The sequence below is a fragment of the Idiotropiscis lumnitzeri genome, chromosome 1 (assembly GCF_059441095.1).
Source record: "Idiotropiscis lumnitzeri isolate Australia: NSW breed Sydney's pygmy pipehorse chromosome 1, RoL_Ilum_1.0, whole genome shotgun sequence".
NCBI lineage: Eukaryota > Metazoa > Chordata > Actinopteri > Syngnathiformes > Syngnathidae > Idiotropiscis > Idiotropiscis lumnitzeri.
Window position 1 is genome coordinate 2,938,402 of NC_142391.1, and position 22,968 is coordinate 2,961,369.

Below are 22,968 nucleotides of genomic sequence, written 5' to 3' on the forward strand. Positions count from 1 at the left end.
TGAGATCGTCCACACATCCAGACAATTTGGGGGGGTGCTCAGAAGCATCCCACCGTCCCCACATAAGGAAAAAACAAACTCCCACGAAATGTCTTTTGTTTGTGTGTGTGTGTGTGTTGCGCTCCATCTATTGCAGGCCTGCCCTTTAAATTCTTCACAGTAACCAACAAGCAGCCGTCCTATTGGTTGAAATCAACTGAAACACAAGAAACTGAACACGCTCAAGATAATCATAAAGAATATAAACACAATAGGAACTATAAAGTAACCACAAGGACAGAATGAATTACAATACCCTGTAAATAAATGTACACTATTTTTTATATATCTCTTGTTTTTTTTTTTTTGATTGTCAAAAAAATGCCAGAGTGCAACAACAGCGCCATCTGCCTGTGAAAAGTCAAGTCAAAGGTCCTGGAAAGGGACGATGGGGCGAAAGCGAGGTGATGAGTGCGTGGGTAAGAAAAAAAAAAAAAAAAAAGAAAAGCAGCGTGGCTTTTGATTTGAGGTTGCAGAGCTTAAAGAACACACACTCGCAGACGCACGCACGCACACACACACACACTCCCTGAAGGTGCGGCCGCAGTTCAGTGCGTCACTGCCACTCGTCGTCGTCGTCCTCGCTGTCCGACGTGTCGTCCTCTTCGTCCTCGCTGTCGCCGCCCGCTTGCCGCATGCCGTTCTGTTGCCGGGCGGCCTGCGCTTGGGCGGCGGCCTGCGCTTGGGCGGCGGCCTGCGCTTGGGCGGCGGCCTGGGCGGCGCGGGCGCGCTCCTCCGCCTCCTTTTGGCGCAAGGCGGCGGCCTTCTTCTCCTGCTCGGCGTGGCTCTTCATGTGGGCGCTGCGGCTCTTCACCTTGTAGAACACCCTGGTGGAGAAGCCGAGACAGTTTTTTTCCCGCCGTACTATAATAAAGTGTAATTGCACATCCATGCCAGTAGTTGGCAGTGGCGCTCTCCTTGCCCATTGTGCCCAGCGCAAATTGTTTTTTTTTCTTGCTAGGGGGGGGCTGAAGAGAAAATAATTGCGAAGCACTGAGTTAGGGTGGCAATTCTCTAACAAATGTTGGATGGAGTCGTGCAGCAGCCTGTACTACGCGTCGCCTGTTTTCAGTTGCTAGGACACAGTTGGCAACGACAACACCAAAAGTCTGTTGCATAAATCCCATGCGCTGATTTCACAGGTTCCCGTGTTAACATCGTGTTTAATAACTAACCGGCCACATTTCTTGCAGGGGAACTCTCCCTCAGCGCTGCCGGCGGCCTTGTTGCCCGTCGGGAGGCTGGTCCTGTGCGGGGGGCCGATGACGTGAGGAGGAGGCGGCGGCGGCAGCACCGGCGGCGGCAGCACCGGCCCATCTCTGCTCACAACTTTGTCCTGAGCTCTCATGATTAGGACGGTCGCGGTCTGCGGATACGGGAACATTTAATGTGACGCTGGCACGCTTTCTTGCAGAGTCGTTCACCAGCACGCACTCTTACGCAATAAATGACAGTGCGAGCGAATGTCCACTAGGGGGCAGCAAGCACAGCATGAGAAGATGGCAGTCAATTCTGAATTTTGTTTAGATTTGGTTAAATTAGTTATTTTAATGGAGGAAAGCTAGTGAGTAAAGTAAGAATGAGCCAAACCGTTTTTTTTACTGTAGGTAGGAGCCTAACTTGAATTAAATAAGTCATTCACAGCGTTTCTAAAATAGTCTACTGATGAGATAAGAAGCAATCATAAAAATAAAGGATTATTAAAAGTAACTCTGCTCTCGGGAGGACCAAAAAAATTGAAACATTTTCGCAAGCTCGTAACCTCCTGATTTGTATTTCAAATGACACAATTCACATTCAGGAAATGTAACTTAAGTGGGCTCATAAAATCATTTCATTTCCCATGAGGTCGTCTGAGTCAATATTGCAGCATTAAAAACAAGCTCATCATTCACTCTTTTATCCGTGCATTGTGTTCCCTAACCCGCCCGACTCACGTTTTCGGCCGATGGCAGCGCCTGCGCCGCCCCGCCGGGACCGACGCTCAGTTTCCTGTCAGCTGAGCCTTCCCACTTCCTGCTGTCCTCCTCGCGCCGCTGCTGCTGCAGCCTGTGAGAGGCCTGCAGAGACATTTCCGATGAACGCTGATCCCCCGCGGACATTCGACGCTCCTCGCTTACTTTATTTTGGTTTGCCTCCTCCTCCTCGGTGGTCCCGCCAGCCGCAGGCGCCACTTCGCCGTAGATGAGCGTCCCGTTTCGGCCGACCTTGGCGTGCTTTTTGTACGAGTAGTAAAACTCAACGCACTGCGCCACCGTTTTGGTGCTCACCTGCGGGGAAAACGCAACTATACATTAACTATCTGCACAGTCTGTCTTTATTGCCCCCCCCTAAAGAGCAGCTTCGAATACCACGCCTACCTAATTTCATGTTTCTAAGTGAAACTTGCTCTAATATGGTGCTTCTCAATTATTTTCTGTTACGCCCCCCAGCAAGAAGAACACAATTCGCGCCCCCCCCAACCACCCACTCTCTGCCGCAACTATAAATATTAGCATTTTGGTTGCAAAACAATACTCCCTGCACACAAAGGGCAAGGAGAGCGCCACTGCCACCTACTGGAGAGGATGTGCAATTACAAAAAAAAGCATGTTTCCCAGGGTCACCCCCCCCCCAACCACCCACTCTGCCGCAACTATAAATATTAGCATTTTGGTTGCAAAACAATACTCCCTGCACACAGAGGGCAAGGAGAGCGCCACTGCCACCTACTGGAGAGGATGTGCAATTACAAAAAAAAGCATGTTTCCCAGGGTAACCCCCCCCCACCCCAGCATCGCACTACACCCCCCCCCCACAGGGGGCCCAACCCACTATTTGAGAAGCACTGCTTTAATCCAAGCGATGTGACCGAGTCAAAATGGCCACGACAAACCAAAACCAAACTGGCAGACTCCCTAGTATAGCTTCTTGATACTTTTTTTGTGGGTCAACTCATGAAAGACGTGCCTACCAAATTTCATGTAGACATGTGAAACGGTTCTTGGGGTTAAATTCTTTGAAGGACCCCAAAAAAGAGTGAAAATAACCAGAGAATGTTTTTTTTTTCGTGAAACCAAAATGGCAATTCTCCTGAGTCTCTTAAGACAATTTTTTTTTTTTTGGTGGGTCTAAAAATGAGGAAACGCCAACAAAATTTCATGTTGGCATGTGAAACAGGCTCAGGGGCTGAATTTTTGTTGGAGCACCCCTGGAAATAATTAATATGACCCTGAAATGGCCGCTTCAAACCAAAATGGTACGCTTACCGAGTCTTTTTTAAAGCGTGACTACTTTTTGTGGATCAAATTTTGGCAGACACGTCGACCAAATTGCAACATTTCAGACTCCGCACCAGGCCAGAGTTGAAATCCGAACCCAGAACCTCACAACTGTGAGACAGGTGTGCATACCACTCAACTCTTACGCGATGGTTGTAATTGCAGACTTGCCTGTTTCTGCACCATGAAGAAATCCTTCTTGTAGGCGGCGATGCCTTTGTTGAACTGACGTCGCTCGGCCGCAGACCACTTGTCAGAACCTGACCGACACAATCAAATATTGAGCATCGGAGCAGCGCGCTCGTGGCGCTCGGCTGACATTAAAAATATTTGTGCGAAACTGTAAAAACCACGCGGCACTGAACACATCAATCCCAAAACTGCTGTTTTGGTTAGCAACCGCTTTCTGAAGGGCAACCATTTTAACGTCCGTGTGTGAGTGAAACACGGCGGCTCTTAACACAAATGACAAACCTGAGTAGTGGTAGCCGGACAACGAGTGGGACTCGGGTAAGACGGGATCGCTCAGCATGAGCTGGGATAAAGCAGCCTGCAAAACAAAGAAAATAATTGTTCAGCGTGTGCGACTAAAAATTTCAGAGTAAAAAAAAAAAATTCAAATGAAGGCTTCAAGCCTGGTTTAGTGTTCCAGTCTGGGTTGGGATACCAAGCCCGAGTTATTTTTTCACTCATTATGGCGTTTCAAGCCAAGGTCACGGTTCGACGGCAGGTTTCGAGTTTTCATAGCAAATGAGTTGTTGACGTTTTTAAAAGAGCAGCTGGTTTCCTGATGGCGCGGTCGCAAGTGGCTCACCATGATGTCGCCGTCGCACTGGTGCAGACAATGGTGGGCCAGCTCCTGGTTGCTGCCTCCTCCGCACAAAGCGCTGGAACATGCCAGGTGCATCAGGTCTTTCACTGACACACACAAAAAAAAAAAAAAGGGGGGACAAAGTCACTTTATGAATCACGCGGGTGCGTACGAAGGGGGCCCGTCCCATTTCACTCGGCTTTTCGGGGGGGTACCTCTTTTGTGGTAGTCCGGCTTGTCCTCCAGATGGGTCACGGGAGCCCAGACCAGCTCGGCTCCGTGGGTGTCCAGCTCCACCAGAGAGCGCGGCCTCAGGTCCGGCACCTCCGCCTGGTACTGCGACCCCATATTTATTCGTCTGGGGAACGTGACATGGATTCGGGGTTAGCTTTTGGTTCATTTCAACAATTCATCCAATTTTAACAGACGGGCTGAAATTTGAAGGAAAGAAATGATTCATTTTGATCAGTTCGTTGGCATGTCGCTGTTTAATGAAAAGTTGAAGTGATAAAGCACAGATTTGTTTGCATTACTATTGTAATATGACTTCTGACTGACTGCCTTATGTTTCCGTCACACTTGTTCGGTAGAATTTTGTAAAGTCAAAATCGTCCCGCCTATTTTTGGAACTTAAAGAAAGATTTGGGCGAGTGTTCATTTAACATGTGTTGCCCTGAATTCCCTCACAATAAATCATAAACTGTACGGCAGTAACAGTAAACATTGCAGCATGTATAATAACTTCTTAATTGCGACCTCAACCGTTTGGGGGTAAAAAAAAAAAAAAAAAAAAGTGGAGTGATTAAGGTGAAAGTTTATATTCAGACAAATATTGCTTGAATACAAAAAAAAAATACACTCTATAATATTGTATAACATAATTGAGTAGAAGGTTCAGATTCTTTGTGCGGCGCTTTCTCGTATGCCCGACTTGGCCACCAGGGGGCAGTATAATACAGTCTTACACATACAAACACGAGTCATCTGCAGTAATAGTGACAGATATCATGAATAATATGTGAGAGAAGCCATTGCATTAAAAATATGCGCGTGGATTATTATTTTTTTTTCAACTGTGTTTGATTTCTAGCAGCTCAATTTATTTCTATAGCGCACGACGGCACTTAATGATAACAAAATCGCGACGCGAAAACCATGCTCATCTGTGGCATGGATTTTTCGGGGGATATTGGATTATTTCTGATGATTCTGTTCATTTTCTAACGTGCACGGCGGCAGTTATCGTGATGGCGTTAATCAGACGAGCGTGCGATCGCCGAGGATGACGCGGCAAAACGGTCCCCGCTGCTGCCTTTGCGAATTCAACACGTCTCACTGAGGACAAGTCATGATTCAGCTCAGTGTTATGATCTGGATAATTGCCTGCGTGTGTGTGTGTGTGTGTGTGTGTGTGCTGCCAGTGAAAACAGGAAAACACTCACGGCTCAATACTGACTGGAGTGGGCTCACTCACTGCGGACAGAACCGGAGGAGTCATGTCGCAGCTACCTGAACCAGCAAAAACACAATTTCAAATTAGCGTTCAAATTATTATTTCGAGGCAGGGTTAGGGTTTGAAATGAGGCTGTCAAGATTGGCGTGGGGTTTCAAACAAGCGTTTAGCTTTCAAAGTAGGGTTTGACGGCACGGTTAGGGTTTCAAATTAGGATTCGGAGCCGAGAGATTCAAACAAAGTTTCTAGCTTGAAAATTCAGATTTCAAGACAGAGTTCGGGTTTCAAATCCAAGTGAGACGTTCAAACAAGGGGGTTAGGATTTCAGAATTAAAGCCAGGTTTCAAATTGAGGTGACAAGCCCTGATTAAGACCGGGTCAAGGTTTGAAATGACGGTTTAAAGTCAGGGTTAGGGTTTTTAAACGGTGACATTTGCATATTTGTGCTCGTGCGGCGTACTTGAGAAGAGCAGGCTGCGCGTTGCCGATTTGGGCGTGGCGGACGGCGCAGACGACAGGAAGGTGGAGAAGTAGAGTCCGGAGCCCTCGCGCACGGGGCTGAGGATGGGCGGCGGCGTGTAAGGCGGCACGGCCAGCGGGTTGTCGGCCATGCGGACGGGCGAGCGCAAGTGGCTCTGGTACGGGGTGACGGCCGAGTAAACGGCAGCCGGTGCCATGAAGGCGCCGGGCTTGGGCGGCGGGATGAAGAGGGGCTCCGGCCGGGGGCGCCGCTTCAGCTTTTTCGCATCGTCATCCGCCCGTGCGCCCTCGCCGTTCTGCCGGGGGGGGGGCAAACGCAAGGCACATAATAAATGCAAAGGTCAATGGTCAAAATGGGAATATAATCAACTTTATTGAGATCGTCCTCCAGCAGGTGCCAGAGGATGACTTTTTTTTTTTTTCAAGCTAACAACATAAAATGTGTAATCACATTTTTTAAAACGTTTTATTGTGGGGAAAAAAAAGTTTAAAAAAATCGAATTAATTTTTTTGCAACTGTTAACTTATTGTTCCACTAGTATGACAACAATCAATTTTTTTTTTTTTTCAAATAAATGTTTGATTCTTATTTTAAATTTTAGTTATTGTTATTTGTAGTTTGGTCATGGCAAACCTTTTTTTATGAATTTATTTTTCATGAATTTTACTGACACTTTTGCTTATTTTTCCATTTGTTCGACTAACAATACATGACGAGTTGCATTTGTTTGAAAATGAACTCCTTTCAATCAATTCATTTTTATTTAGTTTTCCACAAACATGAAAATGACAATTTAATTGTATGTTAGTCGTTTTCATGTTAATTTAATTTTAACGTTTTTACAATTAAAATTACTTCATTTCTATGTTGAATTTAACTGTAGTGGAAATTTATTGTGTTTTTTTTTATAATGTGAAGTTATTTTATTTGTATAATTTTTTTCAGTTATTAACATTATTTTCTTTGTTTTATTATTTTGCATTTCATTTTCTAAATTAATCTTGCAATCGTATCGACATGAATAATCACACGTATGATAAACCCGAATTTTGGGTTAGAAAAGGGGTAACTCAGGGGATCTTATTTGGGTTTTGCATATTTGGCTTTATGCTCGGATTTACATCGCCTTTAAAAACCTAAATATTGCCAAGATTGGAGTCATTGAATGGAAATGTAATCACTACCTGCTCGGAGCCCTCCGTTAGCGAGTTCCTCAGCGAGCGGCGGCGAGTGACGATGACCGACGGCTTGCGCTCTGCGCCGGCCATCTCCGGCAGGGTGGAGGGCCGGGGCGGCGGCGGCGGCGGCAGCGGCAGCGGCCAGTTGGACGCCGGCGCCACAGCGGCGCGATCGCCGCATGACGACAGCTCCAGCCGGCGCACCGGCACCGAAACGGGGATGACGAGCGGGAGCAGGCCGTCGTCTCGCGGCCGCTTCATGCTGGGGCCGCCCGGGTGGGAGGGGCCCCAGGGTCTGTGCGGCTCCTGGTCAACAGGAGAGAGAGAGGGCGTTAGGAATAATTCAAGGGAATACAAATAAGATGAAGGGTGCGGACCAGAGTTCTAAAAGTTTTAAATTTTCCATCGTAGCATAACATGGCAACAACTTCGCAAATTAAAAAAAGAACAGACCCAAGAGAAAATTTGACAGAGGGGCAGATGGATGGAGTGTTTTGGTCACCTCACCTCATCGGAGAAAAAAAATACATTTCATTTGAAATGAAAGTGAACAAAAGCGTTACAACAAAATATCAATCCATCAAGTGTGAAATCAAACCAAATGAATCTTTAGTCATTCGCCCGTTTTCGAACAATGTCTGCGAGCGAGCCCTTCGGACTGATTCCAGATTGGGACGTGATCGGAGTACACTGACCTTCGTAACCAGCATTGAAGCGATTCGGCCATCGATTTTGAATGAAACCGTCTAAAATAGATCGAACCTAACTATTAACTAACTTCCAGACTTTCAATCTTGAGGCGACATAATGCTGCATTGGCTCTGGGCAAATTGAGGGAAGAGGCGGAGTTTCATAATACTTCACAACGGCAAGAAATATGTATCTTGTAAAAAAAATAAATAAAATAAACTAAATCTGTCGAAAATTCTTTCATCGAAGGGGCGAAAAATGGATTTGCCACATTTCTAACTTTTGCCACCGGTGTTGCAAGAATGTCGTTCGGTGGGGCAAAACCCCAGAAACGACCCCAGAGTGTTGGTTGGTGGAGAGATATTTTGCTGAGTTCTGCATGAGAGCGAGCGTGAGTGTTTGTGTGTGTTGTGGGGGGGGGGAAAGGGGCGGATGGCAAGTGAGGCCAGGCTGGTGTGTGTGCCGCGCCTCTCTCCCTCTCCCCCTTTCCCCCCCTCTCTCTCTCTCGTTCGCTCTCTCGCTCTCGCCTTTGATGGATTGGTGAGGGGGGGCGGTGCAGGCATGCAACCAAACACACGGTTTGTACGAGATGTCAGCAGGCAAATGTAGGCCACGTTGGATTCCACTGACTCAGTGTTGTTCAGCAACTTGTTGCGCAATCACCGCGCATGACTCTGCATGATACCAGCCAGAATGCGATTCGATCTGTTTATTAGAAGAAAAAAAACACTCGGAGGCTCAGTTGGGTAAAGATCCCATTTTTGTCCAGCGCCTTTTAAATGGTTGCGTCGTGAACCAAAACCTGCAAGCTGTTTCGAGATGACCTTCTGGGTTCTTATTTGATATTCAGCGTGAGTCTTGGCTGAACACTAGAGGGCGTCATCGTGTTTTTTGATTTGTTTTGTTTTTTTGTCAGAGTGCCAAATCGTTGGAAATGGCTTAGTAACATTTACCAGATGGGAAATTGCAGTTTGTTTCGAATTTATTCTTGATGCGGAAAATGAAGCCGATCTTGTGGCCCGCCTGGCGTTGTCCGACAGGTACTATTAAAGTCATTTCCGTAAAACCGCCGGTAGTCGAGAAGAAGAGAGTGTTCCAAAAAGTTGTGGTCAGTCACAACTAGAAACGATTTAATAAGGGCGGGAATTTGTTTTTCACCAGCTTGTTTCCTTTGTGAGATATTAAATATCTTCTGACGACCAGAGACATTTAAGTGTGGTCATTTTTTTTAAATCAGATATTTTCCGATGGTACTGTATTGCTTCCAATTTAGACTCGCAATGTTAACATTCAGAAGACGAACTGTAACGACGTCAGCTCACGTACCTTGTCCTGCGACGGCAGCGTCTCCATCTCGGAAGCCTTCTGCGCGAGAGTTTCCAAATTGACTTCCTGCGACACCCTGCGTTTCCGCCGCGGCGTGCTCTGGATGACCCCCGTCGGGGCAGCCAGGATGTCGGCGTCAGCGCCACATGTCCCGTTCTGAGGGCGCTGCATCGCCGGGTCGCCCGGGAAGGGCTTGTCGTCCGACGGCGCGCCGCCTTCCTTGGAAAGGCGCCGCGACCGACGGAGATTTTGCGTCTCTGAAAGGGGATCCGGCAGAAGAGACGGAAGTGACGGTGGGTCCAACGATGGCGGTTCCGGGGTTATGTCCTGGATGAGTGGTTCCTGGATTTGGGGCGGAGCGGCCGCCAACGACGGCTCCTGGGAGTGTACGAACTGCGGGTGCGAGTGCACGTTGGGCGGGTAGTAGTCGAGCACATGCTGGCTTTGTTGTTGCAACTGCTGATGTTGCATTTGGAGCTGCTGCTGCTGCTGGAGAATAATCTGCTGCTGCTGCTGTTGAAGTTGCTGCTGGATGAGGTTCTGCCGCTGTAGCGGCGGCGCCTGCTGGGGGAGCTTGGCCTGCACCGAGTAGTTGGGCGGGTTGGGCAACCTGGCGTTGCCTTGGAAGTTTTGGTAGTAGGCGGGCAGGTGCTGCCGGGGCTGCCCGAAAGCCAACTGAAAAGGTTGCAGGACCGAGTTCCCCACCGGGTGGGACGCACTGTTCGTCTGCGGATTCAGCGCCCCGGGTTTTAGGGTCTCCTGAAAAGCCTGGGACTGCTGCGGCTGCTGCTGCTGCTGGTCCCAATCCAGGCCCCTTGTCTTCACGGCGTCTCGGTATAAGTCGGCTGTAGGGTCGGGTCTGGCCGGTTGTTTGTCTCCGGCCTTGTCTTCGGTTTCTTGCATCGGTTTCATGAAGGCTGTCTGGTTGCGGGAGTCACTCAAGTAGTTGGCAAAGTTCTGTCCCCAGTTGGCCACAGTGGTCCAAGTGGCGGTTCTCGGCTGCGTTTGGTCCGACTCCTGGTGGGCCCACTTCATCGGCACCGTCTGCTGATAGTGACCCCTGTTTTGGTCGCCCTTGTCAGGGCTGAAGATAACAGAGTTGAGGTACACGCGATGGCCCTCCGGATTATCCACCATGCCGCTCAGTGCCTCCGTTTTCCCGGGATCGCCGCCGCCCTGGATGTAGTAGGCCCCTTCGGTATCCTGGCCGGTCTCCTTCATGGCTCCGGTGGGATCGGAGAAAAATGTGATCCGTTTGCCCGTTCGTTTTGCACCAGGTTTCTGCTGGGCTGGCACGCTCATGGTCAGCATTAAAAAGCTGGCGTCGGGGGTGGGGGGACTGTTCAGTCACACTAATTGGTCTTCACATCTGTACAAGTCTGAATACGAGTGGAACTACATGGACAGCAAATTATCGTCCTCTTCCAAGTTGGATGTTTTTTTCCTCATCCATGCGTGATAATCTGCGAGGAGAAAAACAAGTGAAATGTGTTTTAGTAACGTGCAAGATCGTCAGTTCATTGGTCAGCAAGTTTTTGGAATCGCCTTTTACTCATTTCCGGCAATGACGGCTAAAGACGTCAAAAATCTTTTTTTTTTTTTTATACTTGGCCTTTTTGGGGGCCACAACATGCCCCTGAAAAGTCACCAATTTTTTGCAAGTGCAACCCATGTCTACGACACAGTAAATAAACGGTCCAATGACACCCTTCTTTCTCCTTGTTATACTTTCAAATATGGTGTAAATTGGCCCGAAAAGGGCTTCTCTCATGATCACTGCCGCCAACCCAAAAAAAACGGCAGTTTGCTTTCTCGGCAGAAAAACAATTGAAGCCCAACTGAAAGGCATCGGTGCAGTGTGTGAATATGGAGCAGAACACGGGAGGGCTCGAGTAGAGATTCGAAGCCTGAAACTCAAGAGCTGTGAGGCAGCTTCGCACGAGTGCACGCACCATGCTGGCCATTCACCAAAACGATCAGGTTTCAACGATGCCAGCTTGTTTTCGGAACATGTAGTACCGTCTGCTACAAAACAACGATGACGAGCAACACTGTCATGTATCGCACGGTTGCGGATGGGCTGCGCTTTTACAATCGCTACAAATACAATTAATCCGACAGTCATGTACAGCAATTCGGTACAAAAACAAAATAACACCTCAAACCCTCATTGGGCACTAATAAAAAAAAAATAGCTATACAGAGACTCCGTGGTTTACAAGGAAGTCTCATTAGTACAGCCTCAGGCTTAAAAAAAATCTAATTGCGACGTTTTTCCAATAATATTGCGGTGATGCAACCATTTTTTTCAAGGTCCTTTTCCAAAAAATGATTTGACAAAAACAAGCAATAAATGAATGCACATCACAATAAACAATATCGGATTCATGATATAGAATTGTTTTGGTTTTATAGGTTAGGTTACTGTAACCAACTCGTGATCTGATTGGCTATCGCAACTGTCTATCAACGGTAATAGCCCCCCTCCCACACAGAACAGACGCCCGCACGATTGTATCTGAGATACTGGTATTATGAAATCTGCCTGGCAACACAAGGTAGCTGAATTCCGATTGGATAAAAACTCTAAAAATTCAACACTATCATTGAATATGATTGATCATGATTTCTTCATGATGTTAGGCCAGCAGAGAAGGCCTTGAAGGCCATGACACCCCCCCCCCCCACCCCCCCCACTGCCTGGAAGAGGTTGAACCAATTAGTCGACGACTCGATTTTACAACACCGCATTGACGTTCAAATCTTGAAGTTGACTAATGGCAATCAATGTTTTTGGGCATCTCTGCACCTCATTCGACTCGCCCGCCTGCCGCCGCCGCCGCCGCTGGACGATGATGCTTTGTGAAGCAGCCAAAAAGGAGAAAGTATTTGTCGTTGAAGTCCGTTTTGGTTTTGGCAGCGCGTTTTGAGTCACGGCGTGGGGTCCTGGCCACCTGACGTTAGTTCAAGCCCCTGTTGAACCACAGTATTACTCACTGAGGTGGGGTGGGGTGGAAGGTCCCGAGGGGGGGGGTCGTCCCCTTTCAACCTCAAGAGACTCATAAAGGAAGTGCTAATGAACGTGGGCAAGTGCAAGTCATGATCAACAACGGAGCTCAAGCCAAAAAGTCAAATGGTCCAGCAGGGACTGACCGCCTGGACTGATTCCGTATCGTCATGGCAACCTCTGTCAAAGAGTATAAAAAAAATATTTGCGTGTCCAGGTTTCTGAGCAGAATTTGGAAACCGTGCCAAATTGTCAAGTGTTCGTGGTATTAAAAAAAAAAAAATGAATATAATAATGCTGCCTAAAACTCCATCTGTACCACGGATGTCGACCAGCGGCGACGAAAAGTGAAAGCGCAGAACGGGAAATGGAACTTGAGCACGAGTTCCATCGTTGGGCAAGTCGTTTGGATTGATTTTCGTTTTGTTGAGCTGTATTATGCAGACGCCAAGGTTATACACTCCACATTTATCCATTTAAACATCGATAACACCGGGTGTGAAAATGGCGTGTCACTTTCTTTAGGCGTCTGACTACATTTTTGTTTTATTTAACGGTATTACACAGTCGTCAACTTCTCTCTGTACGTGCTGGAATTAATTTCTGTGATTTCTTTTTTTCCCCTCACAAAAATCTAGATGCCAATTTTAAGCCACTTTTTCTTTTTTTTTTTTTAGCTTTGCTTATCAAAAAAGCAAATTCAAGTGACTTTTTTTTTTAATCCCAAAAAACTCTAAAGCACCCCCCCCCACACACACACACAAGCTTCAGCAACCCCTACTGAATTGGATTTTTTTTCATTCTTAACAGATAATGTGACAATAACCTCTTCCTCTTAGCAAACATCCATTTTGCCCTAAAAGTCACAGTCAATCACTTTCTTTCAACTCAATCTCCTAAATAACAAAGTGTGACTTGAAACGTTTCCTGTCCCATTCATAATAAACGCTGTTCAATGTTGGACTTTGCAAAAAGGCCACCCTCTGACAAATCTACAAAGTGGCTGGCAATTGTCACCCTTTCCCCAGCGAGGGGGCTCCTTAAAATAGACTCTCTGCAGCTGTCGGGATCCTGCACGCTCGCTCGCCGAAAGCGACCGCTTACTCCTTCCACGCTCGCCGTTTCCCGAGACTGCAATGCTGCGTGATGTGAACATCACGGGAAACTTCGGCCAGGGCTGTACTGACAGGGCAGGTCACAATTTGATTTTTTTTTTTTTTGGGGAGGGAGCGTGGGGGTGATTGTTTTGAATAGTCGACGTTCATAGTCATTTTCTCTACATTGCTTGTCCTTACGAGGACTTTTCGACAGCACTGACAGATCTGGCAAGTATTTAATATCAACCACAATTGATGATGAATATTTTTTTTTTCCTTCCATTCGAAATCAAAAAATAAATGAATGGATTAAAGATAAAATAGAATAAACGCAACAATGCAGTTCATATTACAAAATATGCGTATTGCAAGCTGCATAATACACACGAGTAAGTCAAATTGCTCCGCTACGTAAAAATAGTCCTTATTACGGCACCGAATAATAAAAAGTGATTTTTCTCAGTCAACAAAATCAGGTGAGCGTGTAAAATCAGCATAAAACACCGCAATGGAGAACATCGTCAGACCATCCAAATGGAGTTATCAAATAAAGATAAAACTTCTGTAGCTAGCAGCACACTAATAAAGCGGGAGGTATTATAAATCTCCAAACTTAAACCCGACAGAGTATGCGTTTTACCCACTAAAGAGGAGTCTTGATGCCAGTAACCCCCCTAAACAAGACATCCATGAATGGTATGTTTATGTAGAATATTTGATATGGATTGGAGCATATTAAACTGCCTGAAAAAAAAAAAAACAAGGACATTAAAGTTTTCTATGAACCTAATAAGCATGTTTCAGAAAACACACACAAGCACAATGAGAACGTTCAAAAGCCGAAGCCCAGATCGACCCCCCCCCGAACGGCATAACTACGATGACGTCGGACTACGTGTTAAATGTAAAACTCAAACTTGAAAAGGCAAACCGCGATCCTTTCAATCACCATCAGTGCAATGTGAAATTCTCCTATCTTTCCATCTCTCGTGGCCATGACTCATATCCGAGCCACATCCGAACGGTCTCACTCGAAGAAGCGCGCCGTGCATGCAGAGAGCCATGTTGCCATCTTGCAACATCAAAGCCTTTTCGCAGCAAAATCTTCAGATGAAGATGGAAAGGAAAGAACGTGGAGGAGGAAGAGGAGGAGGGGGGGTGCGTGCAACCCCGCACAAGCTTGCCAAATAGCCATTCGTTTTCTGTCACGCTCATCCTCATTCGGTTCAAGGGTGAGCGGGAGGAGCATTTTCAAGACGACTTGGGGTGACCTCATGTGCACAACTAAAGTGGATAAAACTCAAAATATTGAAGATTAGATAGGACCTTTGTATCGGAGGCTCGATCCGGCCAGCATTAAGCAACTCCGGGTGGCCCGCTGTTAATGTCCAACCCGGATTCATGTAGGAAGAAGCCGGAGTACATAGAAAACACACGCAAACTCCACACAAAAAGACCAGATTCGAACCCAGAACCTTGGACCTGTGAGGCAGATGTGCAAGACGCTGCACCTATTAAAATAAAATATATCAATTCTTTTCCTAATTAGGGTGTTGAATGAGCCGGTGCCTGTCGCAAATGTGCACATATATTAGCACCAAAAACTCCACACGTGAAGCCCAGATTCGAACCCCGTGACACAGACGTGCAAACCACTTGACCACCGTGCTTAATAAATAAATACCCCAATAAACACGCAAGGGAGCTCCACAAATAAACGACGGACACCGTGAGCCGCCCTAATCCGTTGGCAAGAAGACCTGATTTTTGCACGCGTGGGCTGCACAGAACGTGCACCAGCGAGGACCTCCCCCCACCCCAAGATCAACACTATTGTAGCAACAACAACTAAAAAAAAAAAAACGGAGGGGGGGAGGGTTTAGGGGGGGGGATTATCCAACCAAAACAATGCAATTGTCAACAAGGCAACTGTCACATGTGCACAACTTCCAAGACAACAACAAGATGGACACCAGCACACGCGCGCGCGCGCACACGCACACAAGGCTCGTCGTACTTACGTATTAATGTTACGAAAGCTCGGGGGCAGCGGACGACGACGGCGACAGTGGGTCGGTCCGCCCGAACCGTGCAGAACCGCATCGGCAATGACTGCTGCGTTGCTTCGCCCGAGGTTGACTCATGCTAGGCGGCAGCTGACCTCACTCCCCAGAGCCCCCCCCCACCCCTCCTCCTCCTCCCCCTCCTCCCCCTCCTCCTCCTCCCAGCGCTTAGAAGAGGCGGAGTTCCGAGTTGGTGGTGGGTAAACAACAACGCTAACGTGACGAGCTAAAGTCGCTATTGCACATGATTGCGTTGACAATGGCATGAGTCGTCATCATTGTTTAAAAAAAAAAAAATACAAAAAGAAAAGAAAAAAAACACCTGGCTGCCGCTGCTGTCTTGTTGACTGGCTGCTTGTCTCGTGACAAGCCTCCTCGTCCCGCCCCCTTCTTTTTCCGGTCCCCTTATAAGGGCACTTCCGGTGTGACAAAGTCATTTACCGGCCAGGCTAGCTCACACAAGGCCTTACGGGAAATTCCAACACACATGCAGGACTCACACACATATTGGAGAGAGAGGGAATGCGGTCGTGAAGCTTCACTTTTCACCTCCCAATACCACCATGATGCAAGGTTAAATCAATTGACAGGTTTATTTGCACTACAAAAGTCTTACTCGGCCAGAGGCTTGCAAAGTACGGCCGGGAGGCCACGTCCAGTCTCAGCGCAGCCCTCATAGTGGTCATGTAAAATATGTAGTGCTTGTATTTCAAAAAGTGCTTTTTACGTGCATGAGGGTGGACACTACTACAAGCGACATTGTGTGCTAAAGTGACTTGCCAATTTTAAGATGCTTTCGCTGCATTTAGTGACTTCTTGCAAAAAGGAGAATAGCAAAACCTTGACAACAGTTGTCCTAATATTAGCAACATTCTTATTTCAAACACAGTGAAGGGAAGATGGCCAAACGCAAATCTGTTTCATTTACTGAACAATCTTAATAATGATCTGCTTTCCACCTGTAAATTTGGGAGTTCTGGCTAGCAACGGTAAGGCGATTTGGCAGTTGGTGTACAAAATAAATGTTCTAATTTTTAAAGTATAAAGAAATGTTGTTGAAAGTTTGTATTTAATTATATTATTATAATATATACAATATCTGCACATGTGGCAATTTATTGAAACAAGGCAATCGTTTTTTTTTCGAAACACATTAAAAATACTGTTGACAAAGTTTAGGTTAGCCTATTGGCTTGGCCCTCGGAAAGTGTTCCAGTTTTTGTTGTGGCCCCTTTGCAAAATTAACTGGCCTGCAACTACCCTGTTGAAAAAGAGCGACATAAAAGAAGAGCTTAGCAATGTAGGCTCCAAAAGAGCAGCCATCGCTCAGGGTCAGTCTCCATGGAAACGACGACCAGATATGAAGGGCTACATTAGAAGGCTGCAAATTTGGACAGTTGTGTGCAGTTGAGTCGCACCGGAAGTTACGTCATAGGGCCTTCAAATTCGGTCTAAGGAGGATGCAGCCTACGAATTTGGACACAGCAATGGTACACACAATTCTAGTTTTTTTTTTTAGCTGCACATGTGTTTAAATTCCAATTTTATTACGCGTTCTAAAAATTGGATGGACATTTTGGTCGGTCAGTTGAGTCTAGCAGCTATAACCATCAAGAAAAACTCAACGACAACAAAAATATAAATATACAAAAACACGCCGTACTGCACTTTCACCTGTTTACGAATTGCCCTACACACAACAACAAAGTGTGCTAAAGTTGCTCGACTGTTCTGTCGTGATAAATGATAAATTCCTCCACAAGACGTCACTTCTTGACATTACGTGAGCGTTTGTGTGTCACTGCGCATGCGCGTAGAGTGGTAGCTTTGGCTGCTTATTTTGAAGCAAGGTCTTTGTCAAGAGGGGGGGGGGGCAATTACAATTCAAAAACACGTAGTACTTACACTTGTTTGTTTGGCTTCTTCCACGACTTTGCCCACCACTACTCCGCGAAGTCCTACAGGTACAAAAAGGCAACCTGCCATGACAAATTCCTCCACAAGGCGTCACTCACTTCTCCGAGAAAGTTAATGGGCGAGCGGTCCATCTTTCATGTGACAACTGAGCGGCGATGCATGCGGTGATAAAAGTCACACATCGTACCGACTCAATAGCTATTAAATCCACGCACACAGACGTCGTGTTTTTATCAGTAATGTTGATGAAACGATGAGAGACAAGCCCACAAGCATCGATACTCGGCAGGCTTGCTGATGCTGGCCGAGCAGTTGCTTGTGGGGGACAACGTTTGCGTGCAAAGATTAACCAAATCAAAAGATAGTTCACACCTACTACAAGTTGACGTCGCGCTTTTCGCCTATCCTAAAAAATGCCTGACGAAATGTCGTTAGTATTATTTTTTATATCAACCTTACTACAATTACAAAACTCCTCTTTTGTTCCAAGTGTTTAATATATTTTTTTAAAACCACCGATTAAAACAGTCATCAGTATAGCACCGGCGAAGCCGGATGTATGGGGTAAAGTACAATCTCACTTGGGACTTTGTGCCTGTACGGAAGTTAAGTGTAGGTTTTTGGTTTACGTTTGTCAAGGATGCTGGTGAAGAAAGTAGTCCTCAACTCCAGACCCGGTTGGTTAAACTTGACTTTTATTTGGCTCATTTTATGGTAGACCAGGTTTTTATTTGTTAATGTTTTTTCGAGGGGCAAATGGGGTGCCAGATTCTGGAAATTTCCGCCTGGAAGAGGCAACTCTTGCACCTGATTTGGAAGAAGAGGAGGTCCTGGTTCGGACGCTTTACCTTTCTGTTGACCCTTACATGGTACTGAACACACGCGTCTCACAGCTGGAAAATGTATGACACAAAACCAATGATCGAGCCACATATTGGAATGTTTTGACCCGAGGTGTGTGCTTTCAAGCATTAATTAATTATTTATTCAAGTTGCTTCACCTGTGCGATTTTACACGAGATAAGAACGCAGGGGTGCTGGAACAGATCTGGTGTACCTCTTCAATCACAAAGACCAGCCAAGACACGGCCTTTGTTTGTTTGACACGAATGTGTTATACACACGATAACGACTCAAGGGGAGATTCTACAAAAGAATCATAGGAGAGCATTTTCGAAAAATAACTCTTGGCTTGCATGATTTTCATTTGGCAATCAGTCTTGGCATTGACGCGCAGAAGGATTTAATTGTGCCTTTTCTTGCACTGCAGAAAATTGTTTGACGATCTATGCTTCACATATTGCAGGTATGATTTGTTTATTTCTAAATGAGCCCTCGTGTTTTTAAAGGAAATAGTGGTAGGCTAACAGCTAAACATCTGCCAATTTTTGAAGTCGAATTTACAGGCGAGCCCTTTTTTCGGGACGGATTGTGACATCACAGCGTGGCTGGTTATCATATAGTGTATACAATGCAGAGATGCAGGATGAACGAAGACAGCGGTGCGGAGTATCTGACGCCGTGGAAGCTGTCGGAGAGCGCAGACGGCGGCGGGGTCGGCGTGGTCCAGTCCAGCCGCTACGATGCCTATCGGGAGGGGGACGTGGTCACCTCCTTCACTTGGCCCTGGCAGACCCATGCTGTGGTGAAAGGAAGCAACCTACAGAAGGTTGGAACTATGTACTGTTTTGAAGAATATATATTTTCGGTGATGTATGAATTGTATTTTTACTTTTGAATTCATATTTCTTTGAAACAATTTACCTTTTTCTACAATAATATATTTGATCATTGCGTGAAATTTTGTCCTATATTTACATTTTTTTTTGTTCTTTTTTTATATTATTTGTATTTATTCATCACTTGAAATGTGAAATGCGTACCACATTTAAATGTATACAAAAAACGGATGTGAAGTTTCAATATTTATACTATCCAAAAATTTTAAGTCCATTGCCAAATTTAAATGGTTACCAATGCTTATAAAAATGCAAATAGTACATAGTTTAATGACTTCTTTCTATAGTTCCTGAAAAATTATAATTTAGTACAGGGGTGGGCAAACTTTTTGACTGGTGGGCCACAATGGGTACTAAAATTTGACAGTGGGGCCAGACCAGGAGCAGATGGATGTTGTGTTTCGGTAACCTCACCTCATCGGAGAAAAAAAACAAAACATTTAATTTGAAATGAAAATGAACAAAAACATTACAACAACGTATATCTTTGAAAAACCACAGTATTTAGAAAATAAAACACTAACAAGGTTTATTCATTTTTATTTATTTTTTTCAAGTTCGGCGGTCCGGATTAAAACGTTTAACGAGCCGCATGTGGCCCCCGGGCCGTAGTTTGCCCACACCTGATTTACTACATGGGCTTTTCGTCAATGTTTCTGGGAAAAAAAAAAAATACAAAGTTCATTGTTGACAAGTTTATAAAAAAACAAAACAACACATTTCATGGACGTTTAATCATATATTAAAGTTATTGTTCCTTTTCTTCCATGATGTTGAATACTTATAATATAATATATTATTAATTTTATTAGTAATGGTGTGCATTTTTCTCTCAATTGTGATAATTATCGTTATCTATCATCTTCAATCCAGGTGAATCCGTCATTGGTGGACGGCCACCTTAGCTACTTCCTGGGCGCGGTGGGCATGACGGGCCTCACCGCGCTGCTGGGCATGAGAGAGAAGGGTCACGTGATCCGAGGAGCCAATCAGACGCTGGTGGTCAGCGGCGCCGCCGGGGCCTGCGGCTCAGTGGCTGGACAGATCGGCCGATTGGACGGTTGCTCCAGGTGTTTGCCATAAATTGTTCGGTTTTTTTTAGAAATAATGAAGACAGGTCAGTTGTCTTCAATGAACTTAAGATGCGTCTTTTTTTTTGTACACATTGAAAATGAGCTAAAAGCGTTTTTGGACAATTGAAAGTTGGTTATGAAAAAACATGAGGCGAGATTGAGAGTTTACGGAAACCCGACATGGAGTTCATTGACGAGTGACAAATTTAAATGTTTATGAAAAGTAACGCCGCCATTTTTTTCCATCCAAATTTAAGACAAGTCGTCAACGAACTTTTCTTTTTTTTGTAAATTGTCTCGTTTACCGCAAATGTGCAGCCGGTCTATTGACGAGAGAACAAATATAAATAGTTTTTACGTCTGTCGTGGTCACACAAAATCGTCAATATTTACAAGACCTTCGACCTGAACTTTATCAACGAGTTCCGGCGTCGTCTTCCGTGTTTAAGAAAAACGTCAGGCTCATTGATAGCACAAAAAAAGACCGGATGGCTTTTCCAGGGTGGTCGGGATCTGCGGTTCCGAAGACAAGTGCAAGGCACTGGTGGAAGTGTTGGGCTTTTCCGGAGCCATCGACTACCGGCGGCAGGACGTCGCGGCGGGGCTGCGGGAGAACTGTCCTGACGGCATCGACGTCTACTTTGACAACGTGGGAGGAGACGTCAGTGACGCTGTCATTGCGCAGGTATGACCGAGCTATTGTTGGTTTGTTTGCAGAAATTTAAGAGTTTGGGAAAAAGGAACGTGAATTTCACTGACGACTTGCCTTGAGTGTTTTAAGAGAATCGTGTCACGCTGCAACGTGTGTCGAGTTTCACAATTTAAGACATTGAAATATATTTGGCATTAGGGCTGTGCAATGAATCGGAATTCAATTACAATTGCCGTTATTACACTGAATGATTACAAAATTCGCATCATTCTAAATGAAGAAAAAAAAGTATCATATATATATTTATATATATAAAACATTGTTAAAATAATACAAATTTTACAATTTCTAATTCTATCGTGAGAACACTTGAGGTCAGGATTTTGGGCCTTCGATTGAAATTATTTAGTTAGATTTTACATTTCTATGGTAATTTATTGGAGTATGGTTAGTAAACGCCGATGTATTGTTTGTTTATACAAGGAAACTTTATTCAAATGTATATAGTTGCATTTCTTTTTTCTTTTTTGACGGGTATAGAAGCCAAAACGTAAATTTATTTTGCCTGGGCTAATAATGAATGAGTACATTTTTTAAGATCAAATAAATTGGATTTGTCTTAATATTGTTTCCTTTTAAACATTTTTTGTACCCCCCAAAAAAACATTTGAATAATCATGATTGTAATTATTACCGTATTTTTCGAACAATAAGCCGCTACTTATTTCCTTGATTTGGAACCATGCGGCTAATACAACGGCGCGACTTTTCGGCGGCTTTTTCTTTCACCACTAGGGGCGCTCTATAGTTCCGAAAATATGCTAAATAAATCTAAATTTTTTTTTTCTCTTTGGTCTGTTCTGTTTTAATTAGCAAAGTTGTTGCCGTGTTAAAAGGCACAGTTTTAACTTTCTATGTAGCTTGTTATGTAGCTTCACGGTACAAAATTGTTCTGTACATGCAGTAAACCACTTTTTTTTTTCAACATAGAAAACTGTGGCTTATAACCGTATTTATTTATTTATTATTATTATTATTATTATTATTATTATTTATGAGCTGCTGCGGCTTATATACAGGTGTGATTAGTCCAGAATTATTATTTTTTTTCATAATCGATCAGGCCTATTTTGCGTCAACTCTGAAACATGCCAACGATCGTTTAGCATAGCAAGCTTACCTCAAAACCTTTGTCTCATTCGCCTTCAGATGAACGAGGGCGGCCACGTGATCCTGTGCGGACAGATTTCGCAGTACAACAAGGACGTACCGTACCCGCCGCCCCTCAGCCGGGACACTCAGGAGAATCTGCGCAGGAAGAACATCACCAGAGAAAGGTTCATGGTGCTCAACCACATGAGTCAAGCCCAAGACGCCCTCTGCCAACTTGGCCACATGGTCGCCTCCGGACAAGTCAAGGTGAGTTGGAAAATTTACCAGAAAAAAGTTGAAAGAATAGAGTTGTGCATTTTTTTTTTGGGGGGGGGGGACAGACAAGCAACATTTGGGATTATTGTTTGAAAATTAATATGATTAAATGAGTAAATTTGAAATGTCAGTTGTTTGGGAGAAAACTAAAAATGTCCAGAAAAGTCAATCTTTCCCCCTTTTTTTTTTCAAGGTGCTCGAAACGATCGAGAACGGCATTGAAAATATGGGAGGTATGCATTTTCGTCCTTTTATGATCTATTTGAAATTGGAAAAATTATTCGTGTACTCCTTTTCTCTCCTTTGCAGTTGCCTTCTGCTCTATGATGAAAGGGAGAAACCTTGGCAAGCAAATCGTGAAGATCTCCCACTGACTAAACCGTCACAACAACTCCATTGAACATTTTGAATCCAAAGTACTATCAACCATTCATTAAAAAAAAAGTGATTGCTCAGAAAAAGACTCCGTTGTTTGCCAAACTCCCCAATGAGCCTGAAAGCGACTTCAATACATAACACAACACAGGCAATGTGCACAAAATCAATATTTTCCTGGCCAAGAGGGCGGTAATTTGTGTCCCGATGGAGCCTGGATTGCTCTGGTGTGGAGTTTTCAAGTCGATTGGGTGGATGAACGTCTGGCGATGTGATTTGAAGCAAAACGTCTGATGAGTCATTAACCCACAATGGATGAAACAGTTCACTACAGACCAAAGAATCCAACTTTTGGATTGAAGGATTTTGGACTCGACTA

General features: G+C 45.0%; 2 protein-coding genes across 4 annotated transcripts; one reads left to right on the top strand and one right to left on the bottom strand.

Annotated features, from left to right (window-relative positions):
• Window positions 1–102: 102 nt before the first annotated feature.
• Window positions 103–17,630, bottom strand: mideasb (mitotic deacetylase associated SANT domain protein b). Of its 2 annotated transcripts, none has more exons than XM_088310470.1 (13): window positions 17,311–17,630; window positions 9,239–10,701; window positions 7,229–7,528; window positions 6,024–6,339; window positions 5,553–5,619; window positions 4,326–4,468; window positions 4,114–4,217; window positions 3,774–3,849; window positions 3,471–3,559; window positions 2,160–2,309; window positions 1,977–2,099; window positions 1,215–1,405; window positions 103–866 (listed from the first exon to the last, which is right to left on the bottom strand). In XM_088310470.1, the coding sequence occupies exons 2-13, from the start codon at window positions 10,547–10,549 to the stop codon at window positions 596–598; spliced, it is 3,141 nt and encodes a 1,046-aa protein (XP_088166596.1). In that variant the 5' UTR covers window positions 10,550–10,701; window positions 17,311–17,630; the 3' UTR covers window positions 103–595. The 2 variants fall into 2 exon arrangements, with proteins under 2 accessions (XP_088166596.1, XP_088166587.1); XM_088310461.1 differs by lacking the exon at window positions 17,311–17,630 and adding an exon at window positions 15,364–15,524.
• On the top strand, window positions 17,528–22,686 carry ptgr2 (prostaglandin reductase 2). Of its 2 annotated transcripts, XM_088310500.1 has the most exons (8): window positions 17,528–17,999; window positions 18,073–18,191; window positions 18,800–18,991; window positions 19,935–20,131; window positions 20,636–20,819; window positions 21,996–22,205; window positions 22,408–22,447; window positions 22,524–22,686. In XM_088310500.1, exons 1-8 carry the CDS (start codon window positions 17,963–17,965, stop codon window positions 22,586–22,588), a joined length of 1,044 nt encoding a protein of 347 aa, XP_088166626.1. In that variant the 5' UTR covers window positions 17,528–17,962; the 3' UTR covers window positions 22,589–22,686. The 2 variants fall into 2 exon arrangements, with proteins under 2 accessions (XP_088166626.1, XP_088166634.1); XM_088310508.1 differs by lacking the exons at window positions 17,528–17,999; window positions 18,073–18,191 and adding an exon at window positions 18,232–18,628.
• Window positions 22,687–22,968: the final 282 nt, after the last annotated feature.

Coding starts and splice junctions, on each gene's coding strand:
- mideasb (XM_088310470.1), bottom strand. CDS start 10,549: ATGCTGACCATGAGCGTGCCAGCCCAGCAGAAACCTGGTGCAAAACGA. Junction 4,469..5,552: donor ACTCCAGTCAGTATTGAGCC/GTGAGTGTTTTC, acceptor CACGTTCCCCAG/ACGAATAAATATGGGGTCGC. Junction 2,100..2,159: donor AGGAGGCAAACCAAAATAAA/GTAAGCGAGGAG, acceptor ATGTCTCTGCAG/GCCTCTCACAGGCTGCAGCA.
- ptgr2 (XM_088310500.1), top strand. CDS start 17,963: ATGCTGGTGAAGAAAGTAGTCCTCAACTCCAGACCCG. Junction 18,992..19,934: donor AAGGAAGCAACCTACAGAAG/GTTGGAACTATG, acceptor TCTTCAATCCAG/GTGAATCCGTCATTGGTGGA. Junction 20,132..20,635: donor CGATTGGACGGTTGCTCCAG/GTGTTTGCCATA, acceptor TGGCTTTTCCAG/GGTGGTCGGGATCTGCGGTT.